Source organism: Micromys minutus (assembly GCF_963924665.1).
Source record: "Micromys minutus genome assembly, chromosome: 7".
Classification (NCBI taxonomy): Eukaryota; Metazoa; Chordata; class Mammalia; order Rodentia; family Muridae; genus Micromys; species Micromys minutus.
This window is the reverse complement of record NC_137976.1, coordinates 25,208,615-25,230,182: the sequence shown is the minus strand read 5'-3', so window position 1 is coordinate 25,230,182 and position 21,568 is coordinate 25,208,615. Positions and strand designations below refer to the sequence as shown.

At 38.3% G+C, this 21,568-nt stretch overlaps 1 protein-coding gene across 1 annotated transcript in view; it reads left to right on the top strand.

Moving 5' to 3' along the window:
- The window catches only part of GBE1 (1,4-alpha-glucan branching enzyme 1), a 234,156-nt gene that overhangs the window by 67,828 nt on the left and 144,760 nt on the right, over nt 1-21,568 (top strand). The window contains exon 3 of the mRNA XM_080918799.1: nt 9,818-9,933. Coding sequence (XP_080774925.1) covers nt 9,818-9,933 — 116 coding nt within the window. The remainder of the gene's footprint in view (nt 1-9,817; nt 9,934-21,568) is intronic.

Here is a 21,568-nt window from a genome sequence, read left to right as displayed (position 1 = left end):
AACTGTTAACTTTGTGCTATGGGTTATTATAACTGATGGATCTCACAATCCTTTTACCTGGATCTCTGAATTTAGATACCTTACAGTGAGAACTACAAAGGAATCCTGTAGCTGCTTAGGCTGCATGTGGGGAGGTCAGCTGGTCTCTCCTATGGATGCCCAAGTTAGCTGTAGCGAAGTTTTACAGCTGGTGTTGTATGACACAGTGTTGCACAGTCCAGCCTAGAGCAGTGGTGGTATTCATTTGACTGGAAACCTGTGGATCAGCAAGAGTGATTGTGCTTAAGACTTCCAATAAAAGCAGAGGAAGGAAAGACAATAACATTCCAGATATTTTGATGAGACAAGGGGGCTGCCGGTGAACAATTGAAGAAAATTGTTGAAAATCATTTTCTTCTTCTTTTAAAAATTATTGTTATTTTCTACCCAAGAGTTTCATATATCTACAGAATGGGATAGGATCACATGTAACCCCATTTCCTTTCTAGAACCCCACCATCATCCCCAATAAGTTTCTTTCCCAAGCACACGTCTGTTTTTTCCTTTTCTTTCTCCCCCTGGCACCACCCTAACACCTCGTCCCTGTCCCTTTTTAAATCTACTAAGATCAGTTAGTGCTTCCCGTATATGGGGACCGTCTGCAGGAGCATGGGAAGCTGCCCAGTGGGAATATGATCACAGAGAGACTGGTCTTCCTATCTCTCAGCATCCATCAGTGCCAGTAGCCCTCAGGAAGGGGCGGTGCTTCAGCTCTTCTCCCAGTTATGCTGACATTTTGGCCACTTTGACCTGATACAGGTCTTGTGCAGGTGAGCCAAGCTACTGTTAGTTAGTGGAAGTCTCCATTGAAATTGATTTTGAAAAATAGAACTATCATTATGCAGGATTTTTTTTTTCATGCTCTAATTCCATTTACTCCTAGTTGCTAGGTCCATGGCATAGTGTGCCATGACTACTCACTACTTTTCTTTGATTCTAAATAGACTCCTTACTTTTCTCTTGAGCTTTCCCTGTCTTTTCAACCTTGACTTTCTAGCATGCCTGCACTATAGATCTGTAGCATTGCAGACACCAGGCTGTCTAATTTTTCTTCTGGGACCATGGGGGAAAAATCACATGGCCTTGTGTGGTACTTCTTGTCTATTACAGATTCATGGTTGCCAACCGCACAGAAATTGATTGCACACTTCTGATTCCATTCTCCCCATTCCCTACCTATTTATTTTTCTCGCACTCTCTGGACTCCCTCTCTTATTTCACCATGGCATCGTTCTCGTTTATCCTAGCACTTAGCCAGACTTCTCCGAGAGAACAGAAGCCAGGCAAGAGGCAACATTTTGGCCACCAAATGTCTCCTCTTAATGCCATTTGTATTTATAGGTGCTTATGAAAGATAATATAAAAAGCGATGTTGCAGATCAATACATTCACTCCTTCTTACCCTTGCTCTTTGACAATGTAAATCTGTGTTCATTTCCCCTTCCTGTGAGGTCCCTGAGTGCTGCCCTCGCTTCTGTATACAGAAGTGACACACCTCTCCTTCCTGAAATGTATTTATAAAGAAGAGGCTGTCTGTCCTTTATTCACTTCTGACATAATTCTTCTTCCCCTCAAAGACCTATTTTATTACTTATTCATGCATATCTCTATGTGTCTGAGTGTATGTGGGGGAATGTCCACAGAGTATCTCCTGTGGACAGCTCTACTAATACTGCTTCTGAGTCCTATTAACTGAACTCGCTTGCAGATATCTGCATTCTCTCTTACTCCTGGAACCACTGTGGTTTCAGAACAGTGACGAGATCCAAAGGAAGCTTGGCCAAGTGTTTCACTAAAAACTTAAAGGAAGTTCCAATCTGAGAATAGCAACTGGGGTTGGAAATTTGGGAATCACCATGAATTCAGCCTGGGACATTTTAGGCACTGATCTTATTTGAAGAAATGGAGGAAGGATTCAGGAAACTGGGCTGAGGACTTGGATGCTTCACTGTACCAATTTATTGTGTCTGAATGCTGGAAACAAAAGGACAGAGACGGGATGTTCAGAATCCTCAGAACATGGAAAGGTGATTGAAATAACATATTGAAAAAGCTATGAGGAACTGATTCAGGCAGGAATTATTCTTAAGGAATGGCAGAAGGAAATAAAAATCAGAGGCTTGGGAGGTGGCCGAGTGAGCAAAGTGCTTTCTGTGCAAGCATGAGACCCCAAGTTCAGATCCCCAGTACCCACATGAAACGCCAGGCCTCATGTATAGCTGTCACCCCAGCCTGGGAAATAAACATCCGTGGTCCTGGGGCTTCCCTGGCCAGTCTTTCAAAAAATCCATCTTCAGTATCTAGGATGAATTCCTGTTTCAAAGCTAAAACAGAAACAAAGCAAAAACAACCCATTAGAAATGGGGCAGAAGTGAGTGAGAGAGAACATGTTCACTGTGTCCTCTGCAGTGAGCAGAAGCAGTGAGTGGTGTGCTTAGATGTCTGTCCAACTGCGGCCTTTTCTCTCCCAGCTCCCGTTTTCTCTGTAATAATGAACTCCTGTCTTCTGCAGGCTTTGTACTTACTGCTGAGACAGACAGTGATCTGCCCAATAGGATCAAGCAAACCATTTCTCTCTGTGTCTTCTCTGTCTTCGAATTTCTTTCTGTCTGTCTTGACATCAGTTTCTTGACCTCCACCCCCATCCATCTTTCTCTCATTTTTCCTTCTTCTGTTCTTCTTTTCCTGCTTTATTCATTTATTTTTATAGTTACCTCCTGCAAGTCCATATGCCAAGATTCCTGCTCAGTTCATTGTAAAAATAACACAACTTGTTAATATGTAAGGTTGGAAATGGGCATGAGGACTCAGGCAGGCCTGTATTCCTAGCACTCAGGCAATAGTTTTTTGGAGGAAAAGGAGTTCAAATTCACCCTCAGTAACATAGACCTCAATGTTGGCCTGAGTAAGATCATCTTATACAAAATAAACCATTACAGGAAGAATTCAAGTTGGACATTCCAGGGAGAAGCCCGAATAACTATGTGTCACTTATTTAGGAATGAAGAATGACAACTTATCCAGTCAGTAGGACCCCTCACCTGGGATTTCGACTTGAACTGCTCTTCCTGTGGTAGAGCAGTCATGGACTAAGTTACAGCAAAGAGATGTAGAGGATTAAGCTTTCCTATTAGAAAAACAAACAAAAGACAATTCAAAAACCAAACACAATAGCCAAACCAACAAGGAAAAGGGAAGAAAACCAAACAATACACTAACAAAAAATCCACATGCACATATGTTTCCCAGAGTGTAAGGTTCTAAGACAGGAGACTGTGCAAAGGCGAAGTGCAGTTGTGAGCCGGCTGTGGGTTGTTAGGAGTGTTGTGGTGCTCCATCATGCCTGTGTTTATGTGTGTCCACTGTGAGAGCATTGTGGGGTGGTGTCTTTGGGATGTAATTAGACCTTGAGGGGAGAGCTCCTAGGAATGGAAGGAGTGTCTTCTAAGTCACAGCCTCATGAGAGAAGACTTTCCTGTCCCCCAGGAAACTGCTGCATGAAGATAGCACTCCTCTGCGGAAAGAAGAATACCCGTAGTAAGACCTCCATGATCTAGCTCTGGCTGCCTGTCTTCTAGGACCATGAGGGGAAAACCAGTTCAAGTATCTCTTGTTGCTGCCCAAGCTGACTGAGAAACATTTTTTTTTTTTGAATTTCTAGTAGAGACACATACTGCCTGGATCTAGAACATACATAGTCCATGTCAGAGTAAGAAGAGACTGAGACAGGAGTCAGGGTAAGGAGTCAGATCCTGGCTTTGTCAGAAACTGAGACTTGTACCTTGCTCCCCTCGCTCTTTGAGCCTTTTCTATTATCCACCAAGGGAAAAATGTCTAAAGCTATATAGGACTTTTCTTATCGGATATTTTTTATTTATATTTCAAATGTTATCTTCTTTCCCCATTTTTCCTTCATAAACCCCCATCCCATTCATCTCCCCCTGCTTCTATGAGGATGTTCCCCCACCTACCCACCCACTCAGTCTCACCTCCCCACCCTGACATTCCCCTACACAGGATCAAGCCTTGGCATGATCAAGGGCATCTCCCAGTGATGCCCAACAAGGTCATCCTCTGCTACATATACAGCTGGAGCTATGGGTCTGCCCATGTGTACTCCTTGGATGGTCCCTGGGAGCTCTGGTTGGTTGGTATTGTTGTTCTTATGAAGTTGTAAACCCCTTCACCTCCTTCAATCCATTCTCTAACGCCTCCATTGGGGACCCCATGACTTTTGAGATAATCAGATCAGATATTGGATGTCCAGCACGAAGGACAACACATAACTCTCACTGCTGCAGTTAGCAGTTATTTTCACCAGGCCACCTGCTTACTGTCATTGAGGTATTTTCATTATTATTATCTTTTTATCTTAATAAAACTCTATTCCAGTATTGTTAGGTAGAAGACAGACTCTAGGCCTCTGCTCCTGTCATCTTAAAAAAGAAAGTGTATAGTATTTTTTATATTTGCCAACTTCACTCCCGTGACTCAGTCAGTAATGTTTATTCACATGGATGACATCAACATATAACTTCTTTTACTGGATCATCTTGACTCTATAGTCCTTAGTGTTTTCTCTTTTACTAATAGTTACTCTGCCACTTAGCTTCCAGTGTATTTGAAGGTTTAGACTTTCTAGGATGCAAGATTTTGGGTTTTATTGTCTTTTCTCCTTTCTCCTCCTTTGTTTTCTATTTTTGAGATAAGGCTTCCCCCCAAGCCCTTGATAGTACAGGCTAGGTTGGTTTAAACCTCATCTGTAGCCCAGGCTTTCCTGACATTCTCAGCATTCCTGTCTTAGCCTCTTAAGTGTGGGTCTCCAGGCTTGAACCCCATACAAGCTCAAGGCCGTTGTCATTAGCGTTGTCTGCGTCTGTTCGTAACTATTTGCATAGATCTAGCTAGCACAGGCTCTCGATGGGAAGATGGTTATATTATTTATTTTTGGATCAAACCCTTTTGTCTGCTCCCTCCTGCTCTAAATCCTCAAATTGCTCTATCTTGGCAGGCCTTTAAACTTTTAGTCATTTTCTCTTCAAAGACATCTTTGTCCATCAGATTTGGCCTTAAATTCTACCTATTGACCAGGCTATCTTCCTAGTGTTAAATTTTTATATGTCTCCCTACGTGGTCTTTTCTTTTACAATATTTCTGACAGAACTTGATTTGGGTCCAAGACAAAGATCAATGAACACAAACAAATAAAGGAAGGCTACTAGAGCTTTGTTTCTGAATTATTTTTAACAGTTTCATTCAGATAGTTCTTAATATGAGGTAACTCTTACAACATGCATTTTACACATTTAAAGAACACAATTTCCCCACTTTCAATAGAATTAAAAACTAGCTTGGGTAACACTCACCATTCTCAATTTTAAAACATTTTTTTTTAATTTCAAAAGACTTTCAGTATACATTCAAAGTGACATTTGTAATTGTCACAGTACCCAGGCAATAATAATATAGATTTTGCCTGTAAGTTTGCCTACCATAAATATTCTGTAACATAGTGTAAAATATGTATCTTTTGTGGTCAGCTTCCCCTCCCTAATATAAATTGCTTTCACAGTGTTCCACATTGTTTTTTATGGTAGCATATCATTTCCCTGTATGACCAAATAGGCTATTATGTGAGCACAAATAGTTTCTTTGATGATCTCTTCCATGTTTTGATTTTTTTCACCTTTTGATTATTAGGAACTATATTACATAGAGCACTATACATACAAGGCTTTGTGTAGACATCTGTGTTGTAGCTTTCTTTCTGTTGCTGTGATGAACATCACAACCAAAGAAACCAGGGGAAGAAAAGATTTATTTCATTTATATGTTCTGATTGCAGCCTGTGATTGAGGGAAGCCAAGTTAACAACTCAAGCAGAGAAGTAGGAGGAGAGACCAAGAAGGGGCACTGCTTACTGCCTTATTCCGGCCGGCCTGCTCAGTTTGTTCTCCTAAACACCCCAGTACCTTCTTGCCCATGGTTGCGCCCTTCCACCTCATTCATTATAAAAGAAAAAAAAAGTCCCATAGGTTTTTCCATAGTCCTGTACACAGGTAATTCCTAGTCTGAGAATCCCTCTTCCAAGATGACTCCAGCTTATATCAATTTGATAAAAACTTAATCAGCATAATCTGCCCTCCTATATCTTGGGTATACACATTTGAGTTGAATTTGGGTACAACGATTTTTCAGGCTGTTTTCCAAAATAGTTACTTTGCTTTTCTCTTTAAGTAGCAATGTTTGAAGTTTAAAGTTTGTTCCTTTACTTGGTATCTACTGGTTTCACTCCAGCCATGCTGCCTTTGAGCATAGCATCTCATTGCGATTTTTATGTGCCCATGATTAAGTGCATTGACCTTCCCTTTGTGTACTCATTGGCCATGGCTCTAGTGGATACATCTATTAAGATCCCCTGTTTTCTCCAAAAGGTCATTTTAATAATTACATTTAAAACATTATTTTGATATTTTAGACTCAGGAAACTATCATGTATATGGATTTTCAATTATTTTGTTCTCTTTTAAAATTGCTGTTTATTTCTTGACAGGGTATTGTTTTGTTTATCCATGTTTTTCTTGAAAAACATGTGGTTTTGCATTTTCCTTTTGTTCCATCTATATCGAGTGTTGTATTAAAGCACGAGGTCGCAGAAATTTACCTTGGTTTATTTGAAATGTTTTATAGTTATAGTTGTTAGAACCTATCTCTGGGAACCAACTGAACTGATGTTCAAAGATGTTTTAAGATATGGGCTGATGTTTATTGTTTATTTTTTTTCCCTAAGTCAATATGAGAGTCTATTTCGAACTTCTCACTGAAGAATTAATTGCAGAGGCAAAAATTGGTAATGCTAATAAGCAAGAAATTTTTGAATAAGCTGCAGAATGAGTCAAACCCAAGCAGATGGGTGAGAGGAACAATAGGGTGTCATCTGAGTAAGTTACAGATGTATCAGAGCAGGTGGACATGAAACTACAAAGCTCATTTTGTAGGCGAACAGACAAATACCTCTATGCCAGCCTCAGGAAATATGTAGAAAGTAATGGATAGAGATGTGCATGTTATAAAGCTATTAAAACCAAAATGAGAATGTGAAATAACACATACGATGATTTTCTCTAACATCGGAAAAAATTATATATACATTGAGCAGAGAAATAGATGAAACAAGACAAGCAAAATATTTATTGCCTTGAAGCCAGCTGAACAAGTCCAGGACTTCCCCACTTTTCCACAAGTGCTGTAATGAAATCTCATGATGTCACGTCTCGGTGCAGAAACACCAGCCCCAATAGCTTTCTTTACTATCAATTATAAAGTGACTCTATCAGGCAAAGGGCATGAGAGCTTAGCATATTTATGACTCCAAATATAGATTAGCAAACTACTTTCTGGGTGGGCAGTTTCAACTCCTACCTGCTGCACAGGGAAATATCCAACTACCCATATCCTTGGCAGAACCAGGGATTATCATTTTAATCACACACCAAGCCTATGTTGCTTTGCCAGAGTTCCTGAGAGAAGAATTAAGCTCTAGCACCCTAAGGATTCCCAGCATGCAATAAATAAACTCTTCAGTGCATCAAGAACAGAACTTGAATGATCTTTGAGGGGACTGAGAAGACAGATACATCATTTTCTGTGTTCCATGGATCGGATGTGCAACAGCATGAGAGAAGTTTTCTCTCATTATTTTTCTGGCTGTAACAATATCATTGGATATATGCCATTTTCATTTCTTTTCAAAACAGGCTGTAATTGGGACACTGATTATTCTCTTTAACCTTATGGTTATTTGGGATAAATTGAGTTGTATTACATTTCCCCTTAAATTTCTTTCATTAATTTCTACTTTTACTGAAATGAAGATAATACCGTGACAATCAAAGCATTTATTTATTTACCAACCTATTTCCTTTTAGCAGCTGAAGTCATTTGATTGTCTTACAATAAATTTTTTTGAGGATTCCAACAGGAAAACTCTATAAAACAAATCAAAGCCAAAGTGCTCTGCTCAACATATCCCTGCATGTCTGGGTCTCTCTCATCTTCTATTCTCCTATCTAAGTCCAACAGACAGGACACCGCTCTTGTGTAGAACATCAGTGTGTGGTATGTGCCTGTGTGAGCCTATGTATTCCGATGTGCATGTGTACTGTGGACATCTACACATACACACACAAGCTGGAGCAGGACATCAAGTATCTTCCTCTGCTGCCCTTTGCCTAATTTGCTTCTGCTAAACTGCCTTCCAAGGAAGCTCCTGGAATCTTTCAGTGTCCACCATCAACACTGACATCATAGGCATGTTCAGTCATGCCTGAATTTGACGTGGGTGCAGGGGATTTGAACTCAGATCTTCATGCTTGCTCCGGAAGCTCTCTTAGGATATTGCCTGGGAATAGACCCCTTAGGATATTGAGTTAGTATCACTTGAGTGCCAAGTTTTTTTGAGTCATATTTACCTTCTGTAGTATTGTCGTTTTTTGTCCTTATTGGATGCTTGATCTTTTGAAACTTTTAACCTCTGGATATTTTCTTTGCTGGCTTTGCTCTTGCTTTGTTTCTTGTTATGTTTTTCAAATGCTTCTATCCTGTTCCCTGAATGACTGAATATAGGTGTTAGATTGCATTGTTATCCTGTTATGGAAATAAACTTGTGTTTTAGTGATTGAATTTAGCAGGCTTTTCTTTACTATTTTAATTAATTAGCTAATTAATTAATTATGTTTTTAGTATTTGCTGCCTTGGGGGGGGGGCAAAACAGATCTCCCCTATTCATTCTAAGGTTGTAAACACCTTTCTCTGTTTTCTTCCCAGGTATTGTAGTTTTGTTTTTTAGATTTGACATACATATTTGAATGATTTAGGGCTGTGTTCAAAGGTCTTGATCCATTTCTCTTATTTTTAGTAAACAGTTGCTCTCATACCTCTGGCATATTATGTGTTGTAACTAAATTCTTCTCCATACACAAGGGTTGACTTTTGCTTATAGAGGGTTTTCTCCCTCATCTGAAGCATCGAGTCCCATTACTCCATATTCCAGGTTAACTTTCTTCCTCTCTCACTGAGGCATTTCTTTATAGTTTTTAAAGCTAATTCATATTCGTAGAAATTTGCATACATATAAATTATTTCAATAAGCTTCTGTGAACATGCAGACTTCTTATCTAATAGACTAGAATGTTTCTTCTTGCTCATATAATTTTTCTTTCTTGGTATTTATTTAAAATGACTTTTTAAAACATTATAGTTACAGACAAATGGATTAAAATTTGAAAGTATATTTGAAAATTATAAAATTTATTTTTAATTAGAGTAAACTAGAAGGTAAACTTCGAGAAGCAATCTAAAATTTTTTTTACTTGTACTTAAAAATTTTATTTATGTGCATGAATACAGACATACATGTGTGTCTGTATATGTCTGTGTCTGTCTGGTTGCACATGCTAAGGCATGTGTAACAAAGTCCTAGAACAAATTCTAGGAATTGGTTTGTTCTTTCTACTGTGTTTGCTCACGTATTGAATTCATGTCTTTAAACTTGGTGGCAAAACCTTTTCCCTCTAAGCAACTTGCTCCCTCAGGAAAGCGTTTTTTTACACATTTTTAACTGTACAATGTTTTTCTAAGTGGCTCATAGAATAGTTTGATTGTTATTAGAGAACAGTTTTTTGTTTTAAGCAACTTTAGTTTTACAGGTCAGTGTTGTGTTATATCTTTAAATTCCTAGTCCTCACAAGTTATTGTTACATGATCTTTATGTGTTTAGGTGGTTGGAATCCATTTTCTCACCCATATAAGAAGCTGGAATATGGAAAGTGGGAGCTGTATATCCCACCCAAGCAGAATAAATCTCCCCCGATACCTCATGGGTCCAAACTGAAGGTATGTTCCCCCCTCTAGTTTTGTTTGTTTCTTTTTTTTTTTTCTTGATGATGTATTTGCATATAGCTAAACCTGCCCCTAACTTAGTCTTAACTGTGTACCATAATACCAATGAGCCCATGGAAGGCTAATTTTGTAGGACTATATTCAATACCTGGCTCCTTCTTAGTTCCATGGGTTTGCCTGCTTTGAGAACTGTGTGGATGTACTATCTTTCAAATATATTATATCACTCTTCCTTTATTTTATTTAGACAATTTTATGAGCCCAGATACTTCCCAGGCTCTTAAAATTCAGTGTTGAATAAATGAATTTTAAAATGTGGTTTCGAAGTAAGTGGTAAAATAATCAAATCTGTCTGTGAGCTTTTCAAATCCAAAATTTCAACTTGGAAATCTTCAGAGTCAGAAGCCTTTTGAGAGCTGACATGATGACATAGTGCAAAATTCCATACCATGAGACTTTCCTTCTTACATAAACTGTCCAGAATCCCTACTGCTTATCTTCAGGCTACGTGTAAAACAGAGATGAACTAGGTATCAACTTGGTGTTTAGATTTATATTTCCTCTCTAAGATGCCTCATCTATATGCAAGTATTAAAAAGATGTTCCTAAGTTTTCTGATAAGGATTACTTAGCCTGTTCCAGGGATGAATGCTTTATGTTAACCACACCTTGGGTGTCTCCCTCCTTACTCTGACTGAAGGCCTTTATGAAGTTCTCCCTGGGCTACATATTACGTTATGCTGGTTTTTCAAAAGTGGTCTACCTTAATCACGCCAAATAATGTTTGAAATTACTTTAGCAGATATTATTATCTCATGGTTGAAATTTTTTTTTTACATTTTCATCTGGGTTTTAATAATTAATAATTAATTGTTAATAGTTAATAATTAATAAATTAATAATTAAAAATTATTGCTTTAGTGTCACAAAGATGGCTCAGAGGTTAAGAGTGCTGGCTGCTCTTACAGAGGGCCTGAGTTCAATTCCCCATATCCTCATGGTGGCTCATAACCATTTATAATGAGATCTAGTGCCCTTTTCTGTTATGCAGGCATATGTATGGGCAGAGTACTGTCTCTCTCTCTCTCTCTCTCTCTCTCTCTCTCTCTCTCTCTCTCTCTCTCATTAACTAAATATTAGGTATACTATTCTTACTTCAATATGAAACTCTAAATTTTATGGTGAGGATAATTAACTAGAAACTCTGATACAAGACATTATTACTAGTTTTAGACATTTCAATGATAAGGGTACACTTAGCTGTTCCTGAATACTAAACAATGACATACTTATTTATTTATGTGTGGAAACGGATGTACCTTTTAGGGGAAGCTATTAAAATCTCTGTAAAAGTCAACTGACAGGAACTTTTTGGCTCCTTACCTCTGATGCTATCCCTGGGTATTGTCAATTAAGAGCTGTAGTTTAAGGAGGACTTGAAAATTTATTTTCACCCACAGAGGGATTGACCTTTTTTATTGTGAAAATCTCTTATGAATTATCTTGTATCCATTAACAAAATAAGCATTATCTACAGCTGAAGTTATAATTTTGTTCTCTGCAAAACACTTAAAAATTTTAACTGAACTATAGAAAAAAAGTCTTTAACTACTTATATCATGTTGTAAATAACACCTTTCGATTTTTATAATTGAATAATATTTAAAGAAATGGCACAAAATAAATGAAACCTTCACACGCTTAAAGATACAAAGAAGACCACTTTCCTGAAGTATAATTATACTCATATTATTCATGTTCTTTGTACTTCAGTGTAAACTATTTAATACATTTTGTTCACTATTTAAAATGTATATTGATAGTACCATTATTAAATCTAGATAAAAGAAGTTAGCAATTTTCATAGTTATTAAGTATCCTTTTTATGTATCATATTTACTTATCTGTTCTTGACATGTAAGTGAACACACACACATACACACACATACACATACACACTAACATGCATATAGAATGCATGTGTTTAAAATAGAAAGTTCAATTGGATTAAAACATGAATAAACAATATATTCATTGTGTGATGTGTATAATGGTACAGAAACTTACAGGGTGTACTGGCTGGTTTTTTGTCAACTTGACACAAGCTGGAGTTATCACAGAGCCTCCGTTGAGGAAATTCTTCCATAAGATCCAGCTGTAAGGCATTTTCTCAACTAGTGATCAAGGGGAAAGGGTCTAGCCCATTGTGGGTGGTGCCATCCCTGGGCTGGTAGACCTGGGTTCTATAACAAAGCAGGCTGAACAAGCTGGGGAAGCAAGCCAGTAAGTAACATCCCTCCATGGCCTCTGCATCAGCTCCTGCTTCTCGACCTGCTTGAGTTCCAGTCCTGACTTCCTTTCATGATGAACAGATATGGAAGTGTAAGCTGAATAAACCCTTTCCTCCCCAACTTGCTTCTTGGTGGTGATGTTTGTGTAGGAATAGAAACCCTGACTAAGACACACACGGGGTAGTGATGCTCAAGCATTTAGAAGTAGATCTGAGTGCCCAAAGGAAGAAAGTCATTCTTATGTGCCCTGAATAAATAAAGGTGTGCACGCACTCAGCTTCCGAGGGGGAAGCAAATAGCACACTCAAACAGTACACTTTAAATTGGTATTATTTTCAAGAAAGCTATTTTCATATGTGAGCATGCAAGGAAAAAACTGGAGAGTTCACAAGACCACTGAGTTAGAAGTCTTAAGAATTCCCCAGTGTAGAAGACTGCCAGGGTGGTGAGGTGGGAGTGGGTGGGTGATTAGGGGAGCATCCTGATAGAAGCAGGGGAGGGGGAATGGAATAGATGGTTTGCAATGGGACAACCAGGCAAGGGATGCATTTGAGATGTAAATAAATACAATATCCAATAAAAACAATAATGTAACCCCTTCTCTGCCACTAGAAAAAAATTCAGTAACTGGAAACTCTGTGGGAGGACTCCACCGTCTTGATAGGAGCACTGGGCTTCATTTGAGAACTAAAGGTATTTTGTAATAGCCTTTTATCAAGGAGATTTTGATCTGTTCCCCCACTCCCCTTTCATCTCCAGTATCTTGTTGGAGCCTGACACTGGCCAGAGCTCTTAGGAATCAGAATTCCATGGCATAGGGTTCAGAGGTCAGCCCTGTGCATCAGAGATCAGAGATGGGTGAAGGAATCAGGAAGGTAGACTGAACAATCCATTCATGGCAAATTGAAGATTTTCTTCCCATATACTAGCCCTTGCCTTGCTGGCCTCACCTAGCCTTACCTCCTGCTTCACCTCTACTTTCCTCCCTCTCCTCTTTCCCTCCCCTTCCCTCCCATCTCCTTCCCTTTCTTTCTTTCTTTCTTTTTTTTTTTACTATTCTAATTAAAACTAAAAGTTTAGCAATGACATTTAGATTTAACTTCTTTTCACTGCCTATTATATTTATTTACTTTAACTATTACTTACCAATCAGTAAGAGGAAATGCACCAAAGGCTTCTTGGTACCAGGCCTTAAACATTTCCAAAGGCTTATCTGTTTTATCAGTGAAAGCTGCCACAACAACAAGCCATGGAAGGCATAGCTTACGTAACAGCAATGAAAAGAAGCATGAAACCTAATAGCTACATTCACAATTTTGACAGTTGAAAAAAAAAGGTAGAAATCATTTTTATTTATTTCTGTCCTTCATTGTATTGCTGGAAAAGAAGATTGTACTTCTTAAATGTCAGTTTACAAAAGTGAATGCATTATTGCATGCTGTGTCTTCATCAGAGTCTACCTAAAGTGCATGGGTCGTATTCTGAAGTGTGCTCCACTGTAGGTCAGGATGAGGGTTCGGAAGGAGAGAGAGTGGAGTGTCCGTCCACATAAAGGAGAACTGGAAACATGTCCCAGATCTAAAATCTCATGCTGTAACATGTTCTGTGAATCCTTGTCTACAGCCTGACCTCCATTGTTTAGCATTGTGGATGACAGAATATTAACCCTTAACTGTCAGCAGACAGGAGAAATCGTTTGTGAAAGAGTCTGTGGGAGAAGATGAAGTAGATTAAAATTAGTGACTGAGACCCAGAATAAGCTTGATTGGAAAAAGATGCAACAAAGAGACTGCACTAGGGATGCAACACAGGAGAATTTCCTGTCAGTCATTGCCTAAGAAGATTGATCTGATAAGTTCTGATCCTTCATCTCTAGAACATTCCATGTTCTCCATCATAGCCAATTCTCCTCTCCTTCCACTGTTTCATGATTTTAAGGATACCTAATATTTGTACAACAAATCTCTTTTTCTCTTCAACTTTGCATTGTTTTGGCTTTCTGTTACACTTTGAAAGATGATCTTCTCTCTCAGCTGCTTTGACTTACTGGGTATAGTCTCAAAATCTCTAAGGATTTGCCGTTGGCTTCTACTTTTAAATTAGGTAATATCATTAATGGCTTCTCTATCTGGACTTATTTTCCTGTGTTTGCTTTTAACTTCTACATGTCCTATTATACCCACTACACAATGATCTATGATGATGGAGTTATTAAGGCCTTTAAAGATGCTGCTAGGTATCTGGGTGGTCAAAGAACAGCCTGGCTGTGAATTGATGGTGAAGGGTTTTGTTTTATTTTGTTTTCTCTCCTTCCGTAATGTTTTCCTTTTCTTGAGCTGAAATTTGCAGTGTATTATAGTGAGTGGGCAGAGTGGCCCCAGCACAGAGAAAGGGCTGTATACTAGTCTATTGGTGAGGACCTAAGAGTAATAAATATGGAAGTGTGGTCTACTTACTTTCACTCAGGTTATTCCCTGCCATCTGAGCTCACTGATCAGGAGTCTGGAGGCTCCTCATTCTGTAGTTTTCAGAGAATAAACTGGGATTTCCTGTTTGAGGGGTGTACAGGGTTATGGAGAGACCTGTTTGACTGACAGAAGATTAACACCCAGCAGCCATGTGTTTTTCCTCGTCCCAAGGGTTCCTGGATGCTGAGTCTCAGAGGGCCTTTGCTGGTGTGGCTGGTAAACTGGTCCTTTGACTTCTTCCTCTCTAAAGTCAGATTATATATTTGCCTTTCTTTTTTCATCATCATTATTTTTTAAATGTATGTTCATGAAGGTTTGCCTTCATATGTGTATAGGTACCACATGCATGCCTTGTACTCATGTAGGTCAGTCAGAAGACAGCAAAGGATTATTTTATTATGAACTATCTTGTGGGATTCTTGGGAATCAAACCCAGGTCCTCTGCAGGATTGATAAGTGCTATAAACACTGAGCCATCTCTCTAACCCATTTTTGCCTTTCTGTTTAGTTTCTTATCCTTTTAACTGTTTCCAGTTTTATAAAATGTCATTGCAATTTATGATTTCTTTCTTTTGATTTTTGTTTTTGTTTGTTTGTTTTCTCTGCTTATTTGCTCAGGAGAGAAAACAATCCATGGGGAATTTGTCCCTTTTATTTCTAACTTCAAAATAACTCCTTTAAGATGTGGGAAGCTGAGAGCAGATCTGCTCAGTAGAATACTTAATGATTTGAGACCTCCACTGGGTCATTGAATTCCCATACTGTATGGTAATCATGAGATTCTGGCCATATTATTTGTCACATGTGATGACCTTACTTATTATATGTGATATATTATTTTTTCTTCTGTGACCCACAGAAAATCCCCATTCACTTCATTTCTTACCAAGTTCAACTTAATCAACCCTAAGGCCCTGAAACATCTAATATTTGTGAGAGTGCACAGGTAGAATTAGATGGTTGTCTTTACCACTGAGATGATGATTCTTTGTGTTTGCAAATACAATGAAAGTTAATGAGCCCAAATAAAGTAGCAGAGAAGGGCATCTTTTCTGTAGATGAAAATAAAGCCCTGTTAAAAATGGACTCTTCCTTCTTTGTTTTCGTGTATGTGTTTGTGCATGTGCTTGTAAATTCTTTAGGATATTGATAGGAAACACAAAAATTGTAAATATATATTATTTCTTTATATGTTTTATATGTTTATCCTTGTACCTGTAAAGTTAAGTGGAAAAGTAGATGTATTCCTGTAGGTTGATGTGTATATGCAGATGAGGACTGGCATTATTATGTCATGGAGATACATGATTGGACCATAGAGAGTGTGGTGGGGACAAAATTCTGGCAAGGTGAGAGAGAAGTAGAAGGAGGGAGAATCAAGATGGTGCCAAAGGAGGAGGCTTAGACCCAGGTTGTCTTAATTGGTGATAGATAGATATGATTATTTCTAAGGGTTTCTGTGGGTCAATTTGTTTTATCTAGGGGGGCCATTTCCATCTTTGTCAAATGGTTGGGTTGTAAGCTTATTGTGTGGATGTATTGTGGATTGAGAATTTAACGTATAAATCTGTTTGATAAATTATAGATTGTTGAGTCATAGTTTTACTGGGCTGTAAAAAATGTGAACAAAGTTCCCAGCTAGCAGTGAGACAGCTGTGAGAGGGTGGCCCACAGACTACCTGGGTCTAAGAATACTTGGGGGCAGCATGGAGCTGCTGAGACAGAGATACCCTGCAGTGCCATGTGGCCCTAATGGTGCTGCACTAGTGTGGGTTAAAAAGTTACCATTTGTATTTACCCTAACATATTCCTTTGTATTTTATGTTTATACCTATAACATAAAAACAATCTTATGTTGAATATTCTTTTCTAATACAGAAGTTATCAAGTATTGAATTTTATGGTATTTTTGGACTAGGAGCACCTCACTGTCAGTTCTGCACACAAGGAAGGAAGGGACAATGGCAGTGCCACTCTTGAATTTGTAGTGCAATACAAAAACAAACAAAACAGAGCAAACCATTTATTACCATGTGCCCTAAGACAGTTTCCGTTTCATATTATTTTCTAAAGATGGCCTTATCTTAATAAAACTTTGCACTTCCTCTTCCAGTTTTCGTACACTATTCCACATGGCCATCATACTAAGACATGGGATTCTTTCCATGTAGTTCTACTGTTTTAAACATTTTGTGATGACATTCCCTGGCTTACTTACTTCTCTATGAGATTTTTTAAGGATAGGAAACTTAGGGTACAATTTTCATATTCTCTGGTACGTTTCTCTTTGATAGTTCATGAACTGCTCTGTCTAAGTAAGCACTTACTGGTCTTCCTGTCAGTGTGCTTTACACTTCTACTGGGAATTCCATGCCCTATGGCTTTGCCCAGAACCCCCTCTTCTGCCTTTTGCTTTCCACTTCAGCTTTATCTTTATTGCCTATATGAACCATACTTGTCTACTTGTTGTGTTTTTATCTAGGTCTAATTAATTTGGTCTTCTCTCAGAGCAGTCCAGACAATATCTATTTTATACAGAGTGGCTTTTCCCAGTTTTATAGCTTTAGAAAGAACCAGTACTTATGGGGAGATGCTAGCTATAGCATCAAACTCCAGTTCCTTGTCACTGAGTATCTTTTTCCTTTCTAACTTTGAATCTGTTCCTTTTCCTGCTGCGACCAATATCTGCTCCATCCATAGAACAATCTATAATCCTGTCTGTAATTGATCAGAAAACTTCCCTTTTTACACAGTAAACTTTTGGAGGCTTGGTAATGTCTGATTTGTAGGAATGAGCCTATGTTTATTGTGTTCATGAATGGATAGTATATTCACCTTTAATAACTGTGTGTGTGTGTGTGTGTGCTTTTGTGTGTCTGAGATTAAGTGCAAGTTATCATGACTATTGGTTAAGAGCTTAACCACTGAGCTATATCCTTAACCTCAGTTTGTTTTCTTAATTCTGGGAAAGTCTTTATTTGTACAATGGAGCCTTGAGAGTAAAATGTCCCCCATAGGATTGGCATTTGAATTATTGGTCTCCAGCTAGTGACACTGTTTGGGAAGGTTTAGGAGGTACAGCCTTTCTGCTGGAAGTAGAGTTTAAAGCCTTCACCCACTTCTCGGCCTCATGACTTGACTTTGTGATGTGAGCTCTCAGCTTCCTGCTCTGCCAGCCAGCATGCATGTGGACTGGTGCCATACATACCTTTCCCTTCAAGGTGTGCTATTCGGTCTCTACAACTGTAAATCCAAGTAAACTTTCTCTGTTAAAGGTCATCATAATCATTTTGTTTTATCACAACAATGGAAAAGTGACGATAACTCTCAAAGATTTAAAATATTTTTATTTAGTGGATTTCTTTCTTCATTCTTTCTTTATCCAGAAGCTAAATAATAAATATCCATGGCCCTGTAGTACTCAGCCTTCACTATTACTGTCTGAACTACTGCCATTTCTCATTTTGTTTTTAGATATTACTTTACAAACCTTTTTTGTAAGAAATATAGATTATATCAAAGTAAATGTATACAAATCTGGGAAAATGGTTTCAAGTATTTATTAGTTCAAATAAAGACTGAAGGTGGCTTTAATATTAATGCAAGTCACATGTTTATAAATGAACAAGGCCCAGTACTTTGATTTTGTGGTGAATACCTGTTAAGATAGGAGCTGTCAAAATATGTTTATACTGGATATGTTAGGGATCAGAATGCTCAGTGATTTATGTGAGAGAGGTACCAGTGAGGACATGATGATATGCTTACTGAAAATTAATAATTAAATGTTCTTTCTAGGCCTAACCCACATGAGCTCATTGAATACCTTCTCAAACCTTGAAGAATAGCCATTTTGACATAGAAAAATTTTGGACTGTATTTTGTACACCCCTGTCTAATTAAGGGACAGTAAATTACAGCAAAAGATGAAAAATGTTCTCCTGTCTCTTTTTAATGTCTAGATCCAAACTCATTCAGCTTATTTGTGTTTAAACTGATCTCCATGCACCAGAGCTTCCATGTCAGGGTCACAGGGGGAGCAGCTTCTGTAGTTCTCTTTTCCCTTTTGACTTTCAGCTGAAGACCAGCACAGTGGTTTCCAGTGAGTCACCAATGGTAGCAGAAGTCATTATAAATTAACCGCTAATGGGCAGCTTTCTTTGATAGCTCATTTCTAATTGAGTGCAGATAGATGAAAATCAGACACAAAGAGAACTCAATTTTATCATTAACTTTGACTTTATTTAGTGGATGATTGTTGTGCACCACAGCAACCCTTTTAATTTGTCTCTGTGTGATGAGGAAACTAATCATAGTCATCTGAGGGAACAAATAGCATGTGTTTTCCCGAGAGAGTCACCTTTCTAGACAATGCCTACTGATGCTTCTCTGTTTTGGTTTTCTTTTTGTAAACAGTGGTTAAGAAAACAATAGTTACATAGTTATAAATGTGTAACGGTTGGCTAATCAGAATGTATTTCCTAATTTACCCTGTGATAAAGTATAAATTTTGCTTTTTGTATAATATCCTCCTTTTTCTTTCCTCTTTTTCTTTTCTTGTCTCTCCTCTCTCCTCTCCTCTCCTCTCCTCTCTTTCCCCCTCCTCTCCCCCCCTTTCTCCCCTCCCCTCCCCTCCCCTCCTCTCCCCTCACCTCCCATCCCCTCCTCTCACCTCCCCTCCCCTTCTCTCCTGTCCCTTCCCCTCTTTTTAACCTTTGAGTTCTTACTTACTATGGATTACAAACTATTTAAACACTTTCTGAAGATTAACTACTTAGTACCAATATTAACACTTCCCTTATTATCATTTAAGGAGGAAATAAAGGCACAATGAGTTAGATGTTCCTTTAAATGGTAATTAGCAAATTGGAATGTGTTTGCATAGTAAAGGTTTTCCAGTGGATATATGACAACAGTCACAAACATGAGGTAGTTCTGGTAACTTTCTGTTAGAAAAGGTCAGTAGAACAGCAGTCGGAAATACCTCTCTCTCCTTTTTAAAAGAAATCATTATTTTTTATTGAATATTTTCTTTACCTACATTTCAAATGTTATCCTCTTTCCCAGATTCCCCCATGGAATCTCCCTCTTGAATACTCCCTCCCCCTGCTTCTATGAGAGTGTTCATCCACCTACCCACTCCCTCCCATATCAAAGCCCACAACAGTCATAAAACACAAGGAAGGGCAGAGTCAGAAACTAATTGTCAATAAATTGGTAGAGCTACAATGAATATAGATGAGGTCAGAGGGAGAGGGGAGAGGGGGGCATAAGAACTGGAGGTTCTGGAGTTCACTACTTTGAAATTTTGTCTTCTGTCTTCTGGATCTATTGAGCAATTACTTCATCAGCATCTGTGGTTATCTACAAAAGAGCAAGCCAGTCAAAATATCAGAATAAGTGGAGAAGTTCTTGAGGTTTTACCTTACTCTTAGCTATTGTCAGTTGAGAAAAACTAGAGCAGGTATAGCATTCTTAGTTTAGGATTTGATTTCTGGAGATGGGTCATTCTTGGTTCAGTGGATGAGCCCATAGCCCTTCACATATGGACAGCACCAAATGGATGTAGTGGGTTTTAGAAACAGAAAGGACATGAAGTGAGGAGGGAAATGAAGGACATGAAGTGCTGGAGTGATGTGGGGTAGATAAAGGGGGAACAGGAAGAGCGAATATGATCATATTAACCTTCTCATGGACCTTATGGAACAGCAAATAGGACATGCCATTGGACAATAGAAATTTGCTTCATATAGTGCATACTGTAAATTGAAATTAAGGGTTCTACATAATAAAGTATACTTCGGGGGTATTCTCAGAACAACAGTGAACATAATTAAGGAAATTTAGTTAGTCTGACAGGGCTGAATGCTGAACTTCTACCATATTTTTTTTTTCGTACTGTGATCCTAATGTACTTTGATGTCCCACAGACTATAGATGGAAAGGTTCATTGCTCTTGTGGGATCTGCGTAGATACAGAAGGGATGATTATAAAGCATAGGTAATGGTGATAGCAACTGACATCAGTATAGCTCCATATCTGTTTTCTGTTTGTGTTTCATTTTTGTATTTAGACAGAGTTCCTCTGTAGATCTGGTGATCTTGGAACTTGCTTTGTAGACTAGAGTGGTCTCAACACCAATATATATGACATATAACATGTGACACACAGGTGTATATATACATGTATGTATATATATGTGTGTGTGTATGTTTGTATATGAAATAGGCCAACTGCCTTTAAAACTGAATTTAGAGGAAAGCTCAGCAGGAACATTGGAGATAAAAATAAAGGTTAAGAGTTTGAAAGATTGAGGCTGGTGCAGTGAATCATATTGTAAAGGTACATACCTCCCTCAAAACTGGATGACTTAAGTTCTGTCCCAGAAAACCATATGTTAGAAGGAGAAAACTAATTGCTTTGATTTACACACATAGGCACACACACACACACACACACGCACAAACACACACACACACACACAGAGGCATGCACACAGGCACACTCACTTCCACATATGCATGATAAATGTATATGCTTAAAGGAGGAGATAAAAATGAGTTTGGGGGAATGTTCCCATTCCTTAGCCTACCTAACTTTGCAATTACTGAAATATTTTTTGGTATTGATCATGAACCTCATGTCAAAACAATTTTTGTTGTTTTGTTTCTATACTTATTATTGGTATTATTCTTGTTGATATTTTGTTGAATATTGAAGTTCCAAAAGCCCTGATTTTGGAACTTCAGTGTTTTAGCATTGAGGAATATTTTTTTGCCTAACTACAGATTCAGCACCTCACACTTTCCTTGAACAAATACTGTGGAACATAACATATTCAGGAAAGGGCTTAAGACAACCTTTTTGTC